The sequence below is a fragment of the Crocodylus siamensis genome, chromosome 1, assembly GCF_052110815.1.
Source record: "Crocodylus siamensis isolate JL-2025a chromosome 1, ASM5211081v1, whole genome shotgun sequence".
Taxonomy (NCBI): Eukaryota; Metazoa; Chordata; order Crocodylia; family Crocodylidae; genus Crocodylus; species Crocodylus siamensis.
The window spans coordinates 386,551,450-386,568,539 of record NC_143395.1 but is presented as its reverse complement, the minus strand read 5'-3'; the positions used below and the strand labels follow the sequence as shown (position 1 = coordinate 386,568,539).

Sequence of the window (17,090 nt, the reverse complement as noted above, 5' to 3'; positions counted from 1 at the left end):
GGGTTTTTGTGGGTGCAAGTTCCAATTTGCAATGTGTGTTAAGCACTGGGATTGGTGTATCTTGGTCTGACAAGTGCATGTCCTTATGTTTGCCCCATGCTTTGGGGTCTTCTATAATGACAGAGAATAATTCACATAAGCATTTTTTTTTAAAAAAATTCCCCCTCAAATATCCTTATTGGCAAATACTCCTAGTGTTGTATATGTTGGAAAGTATCTGTTTACTTAACTTTCCGTGCATTTTATGTCTTTAAGATTCCTGGATATCCCAATCAGCTTCATTCCCTAGGAATCAGAAGCAGCCGGGTGTGGATTCTTTATCACCAGTGGCATCACTTCCTAAACAGATTTTCCAGCCTTCTGCACAGCAGCAACCTTCTAAGCAGGTTAAAGTTACATGTGCAAACTGCAAAAAACCTTTGCAGAAGGGACAGACTGCATACCAGCGGAAAGGATCAGCACACCTATTTTGTTCCACTACTTGCCTTTCATCATTCTCACATAAGCCTGCTCCAAAGAAACTCTGTGTTATGTGCAAAAAGTAAGGGATATGTTATTTTTCCCTAGCTTGCTTTTTTGAGATTTAGCAAGGGGGAGCGGAGATAAATATAACATGACTTCATTTGTTTAATAATATGGGAGGAACCCTAGGGCTAGATAGAAGAGGAAAGGGAAGTGAAGGTGGACCAGTAGATGGGTATGCTTCTAAAGTAGCCTCTCAAGCATATGGAGAGTCTTAACAAAAAGTCCACAGGCTAGGAACTTACTTCCACTGAGTCGTCTATGATTTTGAGAGGGCTGTATTGATGGGCTACGCTTTTCAGTGGGCATCTGCAGCATTTTGTATGAGCAGAAGTCTGGAGAATTGAGCCTTGTGGAAAGCAATAGAAAATAACTGAAACAATAAGCACAGAAGTTGTTGAAAGTGTCAGTTAGGATTTTGGTCTTTTTTGGAGTTAAGTAGTGTAATGTGGACAGTAATGCAGAGATCTAGTGTTAAGTTTATTTAGACATGGGTGATTCAGGATCAGGGTCCAACTAGACATTGACTCATTAAAAGAACCACTTGGAGATTTTCTGCAGTTGTAGTGTAGCAACACTGGCCATACAAAATATCTGTGCTTTTGAATTGCTCAACCTAACTATGACCATTATCTTCAGTATTCATTCTGTAATTATTTTTCACAATCCAGCACAGTTACGTTGCACAGAAATTAATTGCATGATAGATTCTTATGGAAGAAATTAAATGCAGGATGATTGTAAATACTTTTGGTAGAAAAACAATTTTGTTTGCATATCTATAAAAGGAATATTTTTAAAGTATGAGATGAAGCAGTCTCATCATTAATATGCAATGGATGTGGTGTTGGCCCAGGACTCCTTTTCAGTCTCCTGGTAGGCATGCCCATTGTTTTTAATGAAAAGATACTAAGTATGTTTGGATTTCTTTAGAACTGATATATAGTTGTATGACATTTGAATGCATTCAGAAGAGAACTAGTGTGTATGTGTGTGTGTATGTGTGCGCGCATGCATGCTTTTTAATGGGCCAAATGTAGAAAGATATCCATAGATATAAGTTATGGAAAGAAAGGTCAGTTGATTTATTGCATGTTCTAGCTTGGGGGTGGGCAATTGTTTTGGGCAGAGGGCCGCTTACCCAGTTTTGGCAAGCCATCAAGGGCCACATGGCTAGTCCTGCCACTTGACAGGTTTCTTACCCCCTGGTTGCCATCTTGGGACTGGAAGTCCTGCCCCCTAGCCCCTGACCTTTGTCACCAGAAGTCCCTCCCCTTTTCCCCCCTTGAATTACTCCTTTCGGCAAGGGGTTTTGCCATGTCAGAACAAGAAAGGTACCAAATTATGTTCTAAAAATCAAAATACTACAACATTCATTAATTTAATTTCAAAAAACATTTTTGTCCTGATTTACATGTGTTTGTGTAATATACTTAGAAGGGATACTATAATCACTTAAAATGAAGTCTTACTCTTGTAGATGGTGGGAGGGTAAGTATAGGGTTTGTAGGGTGTGGGGAAGAGGGTGGATGTGCGTGTAGGATTTGTTGGGGGCATGGATATATGGATTGGGAGCAGCAGCTGGTTTCCTCCATTGTCACGTGATATTTCAGTCCTTTGTTGAATGCACAAAAAAAATAGGAACTTCTGTAGATTTAATATGCAGTATTGCTGCTATTTATGGGATTTTTTCATGTGTTTTATTTGGGTTTGGGAGTGCTGTTTGTATGCTGAGAGATGAAGTGGCTTCCAAAGAAAACAAGTTTTTTAGAGCCACCTTAGATATGAGTTTTAGTGAGTTCTCAGATTTTTCACATATAGCTGCTCATGGGCCTCAGGTGATTTACTAAGGCACCTGAAATTTAGGGACTTGCTAAAAACTTGGTATTAAAAGCTGCATGACATCACTGTGTAATTTTTAAAAACAGTTTCTAATGAAACTGATTTTTTAATTTATTTATTTTTTGAAAATACCAAGGGGATAAAATCCATAGTACTAGACTGGCTTAGCTAAAAGTAAAAATGAAAAGGCTGCCTTAAATTTTTTCCTACACTGCTGGTAAAAAAAAAAAGTCAATTTTCCTCCCCTTTTTGATCATAGAATCACAAAATAGCAGTGTTGGAAGGGACTTGAGAAGGTAATCTAGTCCAACTCTGTTCTGCTATACAAGTAACCAGTAATCCTTTAGCACTCTTTTTTTCCAAAAAGCTCTACTAATGTCAGCTTCCTTTTCCACAAGGGCAAATGTATGTGTGTTTTCATAAGTAGAAATAGGCCTCTAGTAGAAATACAGGTCTTTTCCAAAGACAGTCTTTACAGAGTAATTTGTATCTTCGTCTCCTTGCTTGAGAACTTAGAACTGAGTTTGGGATTGTTTTGGGCCATATCCTACTCCAGTATGATATTATCCTGTCATTAAAAGCATAATATCAGTGTCATTCTAGATCACTTCCTGGCATATTTAGCTGAATGACATTTCCAGTAAGTTGGTATTACTGAAATGAAACTTTGCCTACTAGGAAAAGGAAGGTTTCATAATGTAGCACCCAATAGGCATTCATCTGAGACTACTGAAACTTCTTGGGAGCATAGTGTACCATGTTGATCAGGGGTGGGCAAAATCCAGCCTATGGGCCTCATGGCAGCTCGACTCCATTTCCCAGCAGCCCTGCTGGCAGCAGCTCCTTTGGCTGCCACTGCTAGACCTGGTCCCAGTGCCTGGGCATTCTGACCCATCCACCCCACGCCCACTTCCGGGGATGGGACCCGCAGGGCACTTGGCCAGACGGCTGGGATGGAGTCATGGGCAAGTGGGGAGTGGTATCTGGGAGTGAGATGGACAGGCGGGGCCAGGAAGACCCTGAGATCTTGGAGTGGTGTCAGTGTAGGGCCAGCTGGGAACCTCATGATCCGTAGAGACTGGCTGGGAGCCGTGCGGGGAGTTGTGTCCTGGACTGGTGCTGGTATTGTGGGGCAGTGACAGTGCAGGGCCAGGGTAGAACCGTGGTCCGCTCTCTGCATACCCCTGTTTATGGAACCTGTGCCCGTCGCAGGGGCATGTGGGCCGCGGATCTCGGCTCTGTCCTGAGCCTTGGCCCTGTCTCATCACCACCCCAAGATCCTGAGATCTCCCCACCTCTGTCTGCGTACCTTACTCTTGAACTGCTTGTGGCCCCATCCCAGCTGCCTGGCTGGGTACCCTGCCCATGCAGGCCCCACCACTGGTGCTGGGCATGGGGCGGATGCACCTGGGTGATTGGGCAGTGGGGCTGGGTCCAGCAGTGGCAGCTGAAAAAGCTGGGGCTGACAGGAAATGGAGTCTGGCTGCTGTGCTGCAGGCTGGCTAAAATCCATCCACAGGCTGGATCTGGCCCACGGGTTGAATTTTGTCCACCCCTGATGTAGATGAAGATCAAGAGAATCAAATCCTGGTTGTAGAATTTGTATAATTGCATGTTAATTGGAAAGAAGTTCAAAACCTCTCCTTATTTGGATGGTCCAAAAGTAGTGAATTACAACTAGGTCATCCCTATTCCTATTAATACTCTGGAACTTTTTATTGAATTACTCCTTTTTTTAAGTGATGTATTGAAATATGCAGCCAGACCAGGCAAATTGAGGGTGGAATTTTGTTCTTAAAATTTCTGGCTGTGGCTGAAAAGAATGTTTTTAGAGCCATATGTAAAAAAATAAATATATAAAATTACCCTAGAATAATAGGTTTCTGAAGGGCAAATAATAGGAGCTATTTGTTAACCAACTTGCTTAATTTTTATAAAAAAAATAGTTTAGTACTATAGTAAGAAAAAAGTTAATTAACATTTTAATCTTCTGTGTGCAATAAAGTAAACCAAGATTAGATGACTGCCCACTTTGCAGCTTGCTAGTTCTTTAATACTGGAAGTACTTTAGAGACCTGGAAATAGTTGCTCAACATAGGAAGTAATTGATGAAGAGAGGGGTGGACTATAAATAAATAACCTAATACTTCCGCATATGCAAAAGGAAATTTATTTTTCTTCTATAGGATCCACCTGGAATATTTAATGTACCATTATAGTGGTGTTGAAGTGGTGGTTCAGTGTTGCATGATGGTCCAGGAATATGCAAGAGTCAAGAATTCTTGTTGGTAACATTTTTTTTATTGGACCAGTGCTTAATTGGGAAAGACAAGCTTTCAGGTATCACAATACCCTTTTTCAGGTCTGTGGGAGAGAAGCAGATACAGTGGAGCTAAAGACCAGATGGGAAAAAAAAAAGCTAACAGGAGAGATGCAGTAATGAAGGAACAAGATCCTTCAGGAGGATTGTTATCACCTGTGAAGTGGAGAGATTAGTGATCTTGGGGTAGATTATAAAGGGCCAAGAAGTCATTTTCTATGTTAAGTCTCTGGTACTACAGGCTAATGAATTTTTTTCCCCAGACTCCTCTTTCAAAGGTGTTTGGTAGACTTCCTTTGTGGGTCAGGAGTGATTTCCCTCCCCCCCCCCCCCGGTGAAAATGTTCTCCTACTTGTGTTGTGGTGTTTTGGGTTGCTGATAGATGTGGGGCGAAGGAAATAAAATGCTTTAGCGGAAGAGGCAGTGCGCAAGTTCAACCCCGGCTCCTCAGTGTCTATAGATTGGACGTTTTGTTGCTTTTATTTAAAGCTGATTTACTCGGCTATCAGATAAAAGTGCCAAAACAGCTGAAGCACCTGATCTATACAGACATTAGGCAAGCTAATGCAATGCCTGTTCTGGGCATGCTCTGGGATCAGTGCGGGGCATAGTGAGTTTAAAGTCAAGCGCCGTTTTGTTTTAAGGTTTTTTATGTCTGTAAGCAGCCATTGCGATCATTCTGGTTTCACCCATGTAATTTGCCATGAATCCAAGCAAGCAGTTTGTCTAATAAATATTCCCCACAAGAATTGTTGCCTCTCGCATAATGTAGTTAGTCATAGGCATGTGTTTATTTAACTAAATACTACTTAGCTTAAGAAAAATAAGTGATGGAGAAAACAATAAGGTTATTTCATATTCCTCCTGTATTCCACGGAGACAAGCTTGACAATCACACTGCTCCAAAATCTGTTTAAGATCTTAGCATTATAAGTGCTTGGTGGGGAAAAGCAGTTAGTAACTGTTAATTTTTTTAAAAGTTATGCTAGAGTTCTTTGTCTTTCAGAGATATAACAACAATGAAAGGTACCATTGTGGCTCAAGTTGATTCGAGTGAGTCCTTCCAAGAATTTTGCAGTACATCATGTTTGTCCTTCTATGAAGATAAACAGAATCCCTCAAAAGGAGCCTTGAATAAATCAAGATGCACTATCTGTGGTAAACTGACTGAGGTCTGGTTGATTTTTTTTTTTTTTTTCCTTCTCTTCCTTAGCATAAATTACTTTTTGGTTTAGAACTTGGAAAAAAGTAAGCCACTTTTATAAATGTCCTAGTATTTTTGTGTTCATATGTTTTGTATCGTATTTGTGATAGCTAGGTTAAGTATTTTTAAGTTTTATTTTTCTTATCCTCTTCATTTGTATTTATTAATGTTAAGGAAAATTAGAAAAAAATAGTTGTTAATCTAAGTCAGTTATGCATCGCTAATGGTTATTATGTATTTGTTAAGGGTGAGCGAAGCAGGCACTATTTGATTCGGATTCGGCCTGAATTGGAGACAGTGATTTGATTTAGGTCACTGCCCCTGATTCAGATTTGATGCCGATTTGGAGAATCAGTGATTCAGACACAGCTTTAAAAGTTTTTTTCTACATACCTCAAGGTACCAGCACGGCTTATGAACGCTTTAATGCTGGGGCGGATGAAGCGTCCCACAGAAGTGGGGAGGGGAGGCCCTCCACGTGCTCGGCAGTGAACCCGGGAGTGGGCCGGAAGTACTTCCGGGTCTGTCAGGGAGAGTACTAGGGGGCCCCTCTATGCCCCCCCAGCTCGGTGTTCAGCTGTAGGGGGACCCTGGGTGCCCCTCCAGACCCAGGAGGTGCCAGTCACCAAGCTGGGGAGGTGCGGGGGGCCCCCAGCATGCTCCCCAGTGGACCTGGAAGTGGACTGAAAGTGCTTGTGGTCCACTTCCGGGTCCACTGCTGAGCGCTCTCGGGAGCCCCCCACACTGCTGTGGGATGCTCCATCCACCCCAGCATCACAGCATTCACTAGCCCCTGCTACCTAGATGTATAGAGAAAAGACAGTTAAAGCTGTCTCTATATCCGAATCTCCGAACCTTTCCAAATTGATTCAGAGAGTTCCAGTTCAATTCAGAGAGATTAAAGGGTCCTCTGATTCGATTCCAGTTCAGAGATTCAGCCACTGAATTGGGCCAAATCTCCACCTAATTGGATCAGGGACCGAAGCTTCGCACAATCCTAGTATTTGTACAGCTACCACTTAATAGTTCACCCTCATTGCTTATTGTTGTAAAATTTCTTTTTAGACAGCTAGTAATTTTACAAAGCTCAGGAAACTTTAGGAAAACCAAAAATTGTGTTCTGCTCCTTTTCATATTTTGGTTTTCAGTAGTTATTTTGAGGATCTTTATTTATCTAGGGGTATTATACTAGTCAGTACATTACTTACAAATGTTAGCATTAAAAAAATGAAGGCTTTATTATTGCATGTTTTGGAGAATTCTTTTGAGTAAAAATTTTTACAGCTAGAATTTACAGTGTTTGCTCTATAACATTTGCAGTGTTACTTTCTGGGTACAAACACAGGGCCTGTCTTATATGGGAAAGTGCAATGTATTTGTCTCAAGTCAGTGATGTAAATTAAAGGCACAATTGAGTGACCTTCCAGCAAACTACCAGCATGGTAAAATTGTGTAATCTCTTTTTCATGGGCAGCCTTTGTGAATTCTGTCCAGTGACCTATGACTCCAGTGTCACAGAAACATCTGGGTCTAGAATTTTGCCTACAGATTGATAGCTGACCACCATGTTGTTTCAAATGCATCAGTGAGCATGTTATTTAGGAAGCCAATTAAATTATTGCTATACTTAAAACTTTTCTTGAATATAGTCATTGCCTTGTCCATTAGTTCTTTGTGGTAACTTTTTGTTTGTTGATGATTTTTTTTCCTTTTCAGATTCGTCATGAAGTTAGCTTTAAAAACATGACTCATAAGCTGTGTAGTGACCACTGCTTCAATAGATACAGAATGGCGAATGGTTTAATAATGAATTGCTGTGAACATTGTGGGGAATACTTGCCCAGTAAAGGAGCTGGAAACAATATCCTTACTATAGATGGTCAGCAGAAAAGATTCTGCTGCCAAAACTGCGTTGGTGAATACAAACAGGTAACTTTCTGTTTATAAGAAATTAAATTTATCCTACAAAAAAAAAGCAAGCCTATACACAAATGCTGCTAAAATCCATTCTGTTACTGATTTAACTTGGGGTTTGCTTGGAAACCTGCTAAAGATAATAATATGAACAAGCTTTCAAGATGGAAGTACTTAGCTCACGTAAGTATGTGCAATTAGGGTTGGCGCTCATTCCTAGAACTTCTGTTATGAAAGGAAAGCTTGTACTTTAACCAAAATTCCAATACCATAAAATTTTCTGAAGAGAATTGTTCTCTTTTAATGCACCTTCAATTATTAATACAATAGTGATGAGCGAAACGCCCCACACACGTGCCAACCATGCTTCCCCTATTTATATATGGAAGCTCACTTGCGTAATGGTTTTCAAGAGCAGAGAAAGCCTAAGTGCGTCAGACATTTTGGCTGGACCTGGTTGTCATAGCCCTCAATCACACACCATTTACACATTGAGTATATTTGTGCCTTATTGCCTTCCTTTCAGTTGTATGGTTCCCCCAGTCCGAAGCTAGGGTTTACTGTTATTACTTCCTGTGTTGGGGTTATGAGATTTTCATTCTGTCTTTACTTGGCTTCCAGGTACTCCCAACATTTTTAGCTTTTTATAGGTGTTTTTTTTTCTTTTTTTTCTTTTTTTTTTTTTTTAAGTCCAGCCCAAAATGGACTTCTGAATAATATTCTTTTTGCACTTTTGCTTTTGGACAGGTCGCTTTAGGGCAAACTAAACGTAATGTTGGTCAAGCTATTTCACGTTGTAGTCAGTTAATTCAAAACCGGTGTTCCTGAAGTTGGAATATATTATGGAAATTGTTTTTCATAGTGTGCATCTTGTCATGGTGACCTAGTATATGGAGTGTTAAGCTTGTAGGGTCTGTGTTTTTACTACTTTTGAGAAGATATATCTGTATTTTCATTCAAGTGTTTCTTTACTTTGGGAGTTTGATCTTTTCAAACATAAGGTGATATATTTATTGTTTTACTATAGCTGCTTTGAGAGAGAGTGGTGTGTCAGCCTATACTGAGGATCCTTCTTCATTTCTTTCTATATCAAGAAACTTGGTATCAAATTTTAAAAGGTTTCATAAAGTGATCTGTATTTGAATGCTAAGTGCTGCTAATTTTATTCTTTTTTTTCCTTGTGCTTTTGCAATACCCAAGCAATACTTTTGAAAATGTATTATATGTATAAATAGCATAACTGAAAGCATAACATGAGCCTTGTTGTTTTATCACAGAGCAAAACCAAAAGGGGCAGAATAGGTTTTTCAAGATACTAAAAGCATAGGCATGCACGGAAGCCATGGAAAGACTTGGAGAAACCTTGAATAAGCTCTCTTGAAGGAACAAAAAAGACAAGATTAACTTTGAACCTGGGACTTTCCCACAGAACCAAAAAATGCATTGCTGAAATGCCATGTGAGCATGGAATTATGAGTGGTGAAATGACAAATCTGCATCTTCTATACATGATAGAAAACACTGTGCAGTCTCTAGATATTTTTGTACTATTGTGTGTAGACACATTTGAAAAAGAGGTGACATGGCATTGATGGGAAGTTGTATGCCATAGTGTGATAGTGGGAGATTAGCATTATTAGGAAGTTTCACTATTAGTAGTGGGTATTATGCATTAGCATGAAGTTAAGTGAATCTTAATGTTTTTTTTAATGCTGTATCCCTTGCCAGTAGCAGACTTTTGTACTAACAAAGCCTAACTTCTGTTGTGATACTTTGTTACCCTTGGACGGAGTGGGTCAGGGAATTGTTATGGGCTGTGAAAAAATTAATTTCTAATGGCTTAACAGTGGGATTGATAGTGACCAAACTTAATTCATAGTCAGGTTTTCAAATGTAATTGACACAGCAGTTGGTTAATAGTACTTAAAAGTATTGTTTAAATGAAAACAAGGGCATCTTACATGTTTCCAAGACTGTCAGGGCTACAACAGCACACCACCCTGCTGCTGGTTTAAAAGAGGCATGCCCCAAAATTTATTAATTGTTTCCAGTGTGTCTTTAGTATGGGTGACAAGGCAACTTGGGACAGAATTAATTTTTATAACAACTCCTTGTCTAGCAGTGAGCATTTACGTTTTTAAATTGCATTTGAAGAAATTGTGGGTAATTTGGTGTGTCTGGTATTTTTTGACTGATGGGTACAACTAGGTAGTCTTATTCAGCAATAGGATTTTCAAAGTTAATATGTTTAAAATTCCTTTAAAAACCTAGTTTAGACGATGGAAACCTCATTGCTGTCACTGCTAGCAATGGGTACTTATAGGTAAAATGTAGCTTGCTTTTATACATTAGTTCTAGTTCTCTTTTTTGAAAGGATTTGTTTGTTTGGTTTGATTTACATTTACTTTAAAGAAGAATGTAGCTTGGGAAAGAAATGGGAGGACTTCTGCTCTAATTTTTAATCCTCCCTGTGTAGAAACAGTAATGCAGGAAGAGGTGGGGAAACATATAGCCACACCTATGTCATAAAGCCATTTTATCATTTGTGTAGTATAACAAATATTTCTAGTGAATATATTTCTCCTATGGTCAAGAAATTGTTTAATAAATAGGTCTCTTGCTGTGAGGTTTGTATAAAACAATGTTATACTCCAATCAGTTTCTTTTAAAATGTAGTTGTAATAAATTAGAAATGATGCATAATTTTTGTATCTACCTACATACTTAATCCATATTTGTGAAATAAATACTTTAAAAAAACTGTTTTTGAACTAGTAGTCTTCATAATTTATCACATACAGTCTTTTTTTCTTAGACACTAAGAAATGAAATTGTTCACAGAATAAAATAATTATGGCTTCTGGATGGCGGAACGGTTGTGGAGAGTAAGGGCAAATGGGTCATGATTTGATATGGGGGTATCTCTGTTCTTTACGCTACAATATGTTGGTGGGGAAGACAGGATAAAAGGAGACAGTGCTATTCTTGATCTGGAAAGACAAATGTTAGAGACAAAATAAATGTTCAGAAGTACCAGAGTCTCATTTTCAAATTGGTTATTTTATATATTTTGCATTACCTGGGGTCTTGCATCCAATTTCCAAAGACAGTTTAAGTCAGTAATGCCTTTGTTTTGTTTGAAAATTCTATCATTCAGGTTATATACTGAGGAGATAAGTGCTCCCTCCTAATGGAGCACTGGTGAATCTGGCATATGACTGAGTGCTTCTGTGACTGAAAGATACCAAGTAAACTAAAAAGAAACTGGTGAAAAGTAATAAATGAATTAGTGGAAGAAATTACATATAAGGGAAGAATGGAAGCCATAATAGGTAGAAAAACCTATTGAAATGTTATTCTTTAAGTAGGTTAATATTCAGGAGGGAGACCAAGTATTTATGGTGGCACCAACTGAGTACCATCAACTGTGTGTTTATGCTATGGGTGCTGTTCTGCTGATACTTTAACAGTGGTGATAAGCATCAAGTTAGCTGGGCCCCCTGGTATGCATTTAGTTCAACAGGCAGAAGGTAGCATTCTGCTGTCAGCTTTACACCAGCTCCCTGACGCAACAGGAGCTCAGTTGGTAGAAGCTGCGTCTTGTGAGCAGAACAGCATCTATGCTAGGGGTTCACTAGTGGAGCTATGTTGCCCCTGGATTGTGATATTTCCATGCCTCTAGCTGACAAGGTTTTGTGGGTAGCTTTTTATAATATAAGTATGGCTAAAAAAAAATTTAGGTGAAATGTCTGGAAAACTCCCCTGAAAGCATCTGTTAGACTTGGAAGAGTACTTCAAGGTTAGGAGATCCTAAAATAACCCTTTTTAGTTTTACTGAAGTTAAAATTCTTCAGCCTTGGGAGAGGCAAGAAGCAACTCAAAGAGTGTCTCTAGAGAGGAAAATGGTTAACCAAAGAAAACAAGATAATATCTACAGGGGAGTCTATTAAATTATTGCCAAGAGCAACTGAAGGAAAAACTGAGTAACATTTTTTGCAGGTAATCTTTTACCCTATTACCCATTTGAGCAGATACTTCCTATAGTTCATTTCTAGAATCAGTAATCTCATTTATACCTTTACCACAGGTCGAAGTAAAACCCAAACGTATCTATTGTGCAGTTGTATTTAAGAAAATAAATAGTGTCTTGTTCTAGTTTATTTGTACCTCTTATGAATATCTATGTTCCTTATTTTTGCTAACTGATCAGTAGAATTTCTTAAGAAACTTGCTGTCCCTGATTGTCTTGGGTTGCTAGTAGGTTTGGGGTGCTGGCTTGGCAGGCTTATTCTTGGTCATAAATCAGTGGCATTGTTTTGATCACACTACTTTTAACCTTATCTGTACCTTAACTTTAGCTAGCTCAAGTTAAAATGGGTTGAATTCTGCTTGTGCTTAATTTGACTAGATCCTAACCTGCACTTGTATGCTGCTGTATTGCTGACCTGACTAGCAGTTTTTTCCTCCTCTCTAAATCCTTGCATGAACTGACATTTAATGCTAGATCAGAGTACCCATTTCGTATTTTGATTTTTGGCTTTCTTTTCATACATGTAGTGTTCCTTCTTTTGCTGTCTGCTGCTTAGAGCATGTATTTGAGCCCAGTTGTCCTAAGTTTTTCAGAGAAATAGCGATATGGATGTGCTCCTGGGGAAAGGGGGAGAGAGCTGCAGTCATCTCTTAATCAGATTATTATAAAATGCTGTTCCTTCCCAGTTGCAGTGAGGGCCAACTGAGGGAGTTCACCCTGAATGGGGATTTCTGAGTGGGAGGACACAGTCCTACTTCATCTAATTTTCCTCACATGATGCTGAAAATAGTAAATCTGAGACAGGAACACTTTGATTTATTTCCTTGTTTCAATATTGTTTTAAGCAAAAACTCCACAGCATGTGTATGTCCAGTGTAAAAATATACAAACAAGCTTTCTAGTTGTCCACTTGCATATTGTACTTGTTCAAAAGGAATTGTTGTCAAGCTTTCCCCTTACTTATTCATGTTTAATTTTCCTTTAATTTTCCCCACTTGCCACTTATCACATTTTAAATTCTGCTCTGTCTGTTCTGTTCTGTTCTGTTCTGTTCATCAGTCTCCCTTCTTAAACTTCTGGCTCTTCTGACTTTCACTTGGGGAAGTTGTTAGAGACAGTGTCCAGACAGCATCATGCACATAATTCTGCATCTGATGTGATTGATCATTGTATTGTTTTGCATGGATCCATAAATATTTGCTTTCCAGACTATTACTGACAATTTTTTCTGCATCTGGCTGTGAGACCCTCTTGAACACTACACTGCCTTGGTAGGGCAATGAGAATTACGACCACCCAATCTTCCAGTTTTGTCTGCTGGTGCCAACTACAGGAGGGTAAGGTAATAGGGTTATAGTAAAGGGAAATCTGAAGTATTCTTATGTCTGTACATCAGCTTGAGAGAAACTACTATTTTATCCTTATTTGTATGGTCAGTGTCAGTTTATTTCTATGGGTAACATAAGGAAAAATGGAACTCCTTTCTTGGGGTGGTAGGTTGAATAGGGGAAGTGTCTTCCTCCCTCGATGTTTCAGGATGACGTACAAAATGTATATCCAGAAATATGGGCTTGATCCTTTTGCCTTTTCCACCTCTCTTCAGTTGCAGTCATATTTCTGTTTCCCATCCAATTTTAGCCCTAAAGGTTGCAAGCTCTAGCAGTTCTGCTTGTTGCTCAAGACCTAGCACTTTCCTGCATCTATCAAACCTGGCGCTTTTCCACATAACTTGTGCAATTCATTTTCTCAGGCTACCGTAGAGGTCAAACTTATACCCACCCTTGCTCTTCAGAGGCCCTTTCTTCTGTCTTTGAGCATCTTTACATTAATTGTCTTGCCCTCTCTGTCTTAGACTTGTTTACTACAAGTTACCTCCTTATGATTATTTCTCAGAAGTTCTGTAGACTTATGTGGGTATGGATTCTCTACCTTGTTTTCACGTAGTCCTTCATCTTTTCCCACCAATACCCTCACTGTTACCAGCATGACAAGCTTTCTTTGTTCCTTTGCTGCTAAGAGATCTATTATTTCCCTTGGTGATAAAATTAGTTAGTAAATCCACTAATTGCTGATGACCTTACTAGGATTTAAACACCATTTCAAGTGGTTTTCCAAGCCCTTAATATTAATGGAGAGCTTTTCAATAGCTTCCCCTTGCCAGCTTCTAAAACCTGTGCTTTGTCACTACAAAATTCAATGTTGCATTTAAATTGAGGGGCAGAATTAAAATGTGGAAAAAATCACAGTGGGCACATCTACATGAGACGTTTAGTGCAGAGTAGACTAATTAGCTCCACAGTAAACATTTTGGGATCTACACATGCAGTCCTATTAGGCTGCAGGAAACTAATAAGCACTGTAGCAAGGTAGTATTTATAAATACAAGTACTACCCTGCTGCAGCGTTTTTGTACACAGCAACCCACATATAGCTGCTGAGCCAGCTGGCTAAGGCACGGGGATGCTTCAGTGAGGGTGCTGCCTGCTTGCTAGCCCTACACAGGAACACTCTTGTGCCCCAGCCAGCCCCTCTGTGGCACGCTGAGCCAGGTTGGAGCAGCCGTAGGCTGGCAGGCTGTCCCCCCAGGTTCCCTGCCAGCCACTGCTCTGACCTGGCTCAACGTGCCGGGGTCTGAGGCACATGTATAAATGTGGCACCTGGAAGCAGTAAATTCTGATTTGATAAGCTTATTGTGCTGAAGATTGTGTTGCATTAATATGCACGTATAGACGTGTCCAGCCATTACTGAAATGAGGTGTTTTGCACATTTAATAAAATTTTCATTTCTAATATATCTTGAGTGGATTCAAAGCTGGGTGGGTGAGCTATAGAAGGGATTGGTAGATTGATCTAAATTAGGTGTCGGTTTTGCATTATTCATCTCTTGTACCAGTCAGTTTTCAAGTTTTATTCAAATGTTGTCTTCATTAGGAGACTAAGAAATGGTTCCTGTACTTTCAAGCTCCTCATGGTGTATAGCCTCTCAAATAAACAGTGACAATTTGAAAAAATATTCTATATCCTTCTGCATTTATGGGCTCTACAGCGGTGAGGGGTGAGCTGGTGAAACTTCTGTATTTTCTTTCTAGCTCACCTCCTAAAAGTGTCATAATATCTGCACTTCTACAGATGCGTACAACACACATGTCTACTGCTCCTGTGGACAAATTCCCTGGAGTCATCAATTGAAGAAAGAATCTGTTGCATTCTTCATCCCACACTTCCACTCTGGTTATGTACATGTACATCTCCACTATTCTTGGTCTCTGAGACACTTGATATCCAGTCCCTGAAGATAGCATCTTGCTTTCTCAATCCCCTTCTCCCCTGATTTGTTTTACTTTCCAAACAGTTTATCCCTACACATCTGCCACAGTCAGTAATTTGTTTGCCTCAAGTACCTTACCCCAGGGGTAGCCAACCTATGGCATTGGTGCCATAAGTGTCACAGACAGCCTGTGCTTAGCATGCAGCAGGTTTGGGAGGGGGCAAGCAGCACAGTGGCAGATAGGGTAGGGAGTAGAAAGTAGAGCAGCAGATTGGTCAGGGAGAAGAAAGAGTAAGGGAAAAGGATTGGAGTGGCACTTGGGGAGGATATGGGGCTAATTTGTGGCACACTTGCCAGAAAGGTTGGCAGTCACTGCCTTACCTCATCTCTAGAATCTGTTATGCTTCCTTAAAATAAAAATGTTTGATCTTTTGACACTGCAAGATGGTGTATGTTTGTTTTGATGTTTTGTGTTCTGCTTTGACTTCCATGAAAAAGTGAAGTAGGTGTTTCATAGACTTTATAGTAACACTACTGCTACCCTGAAGAAGTTACCACATTTTATTCACATATCACATACAACTTTCCCCCTGAAACTTGACCATCTGAAATTGGGGCAGGTATCTTAAGCAAAGAAAGTGATTCCTGCATGGGAATGGCAGCAAGGGGGGTATGTTAGAAGGGTGGCAACAGGCTGTGCTCAGCTCAGTTTCAGCCAGGGCTGAAACCTTTGGCTGCGTAGAGCAGGGGTGTGATCAGTGCCATACCCTCTCCCCCTTCTGCAGGGCCAACAGCTACAGGTTTACTCCTTTGGCAGTCATTGACCAATTGGCACTAGCTGTTGGCTGAGCTGCAGGGCAAAGGTGAGTAAGTGACAGCTGAATTCGACCCCTGGTCGATTCAGCCAGAGGGTTCAGCCTTGGATGAGTTGTTACCATGTCCGGGACAACTGGAAAAATAGTTTGTTTTCTTCATTCTGCCTTTCCAAAGCAAGATGTATGCGCTTGTCTTTTTCAGGTATATGTTGTATGAAAATAAATATGGTAGTTTACTGGAAGGTGTGACTTGAATGAAGAATAAAATAGAAATGATAGGCATAGGTGGACTGGGTTATAAAGTTGGAACCATGTCAGGGGGCACTCTGGAAAAACGTTTTTTTTTTTCTCTTCATTCTGCATTCCCAAAAAGAGGTGTGTATGCACCTTCTTCAAGGATGTGTGGTATGCACCTTCTTCAAGGATGTGTGGTATGCAAATAAATACAGTAGTTTACTCAGAGGCATGACTTGAGTGACAAATAAAATGGAAATGATAGACATAGGAGGATTAGGTTACAAAGTTAGAAACAAAACTGAGTTTACTTCAACAATTAGTATGCCTTGACAGGTCAAGGGGGTGTAGATGATTGCTGTATGGTGGTATATGTTGGTTGAAAGATGAAGAGACTTCAGTAGCAAGGGGGCATAACAGGTGTGTCTGGCAGTGACAGTCTAACTGACAACAGAGGAGGTCAGTTCTTTTAAAATAGCTTTCTCCAGTTTCTTCAGCCACTTGTCTCAGATGCATTCCTGATTTCCCGATTTGCATTCAGCCCATAGCACATTATTCCTTGTAGCAAATAAGTTCCTTTTTACATACCAAACAGTCTTTTTTCTTTCTTCTTGGTTTCTGTACTGTATTTGGATGACTGTCCATCTATAGTTATGTACCCCAGTCTTATCCTTGAATGCTACAGGAAAACTCTGATCAAGGAATAGGTACAGCTTTTTTTCAGCTTGTACAGTCTGTGTAACTGCAACAGAGGTTCTGCCCACCCATAAACAAACTTATGGGTTGCATAACCCATTTCTCAAACTGATTCCAGTTGATTTTAGAACTTTCTGCCTTCTGGAGTTCTGGATTACTTCAAGGCCTTAACTTCATTTGGTGTCTCTCCTTTCTAGGTCTAAATGCTGTGAAATCTTCATTAATTTGTCAACCTTTTTTCCTGA

General features: G+C 39.9%; 1 protein-coding gene across 2 annotated transcripts in view; it reads left to right on the top strand.

Annotated features, from left to right (window-relative positions):
• The window catches only part of ZMYM2 (zinc finger MYM-type containing 2), a 104,860-nt gene that overhangs the window by 11,932 nt on the left and 75,838 nt on the right, over nt 1–17,090 (top strand). For both annotated transcript variants that reach the window (XM_090029263.1, XM_090029254.1), the window contains 3 exons: nt 256–541; nt 5,691–5,856; nt 7,605–7,817. In XM_090029263.1, the coding sequence (XP_089885389.1) occupies nt 256–541; nt 5,691–5,856; nt 7,605–7,817 (665 nt within the window). The remainder of the gene's footprint in view (nt 1–255; nt 542–5,690; nt 5,857–7,604; nt 7,818–17,090) is intronic.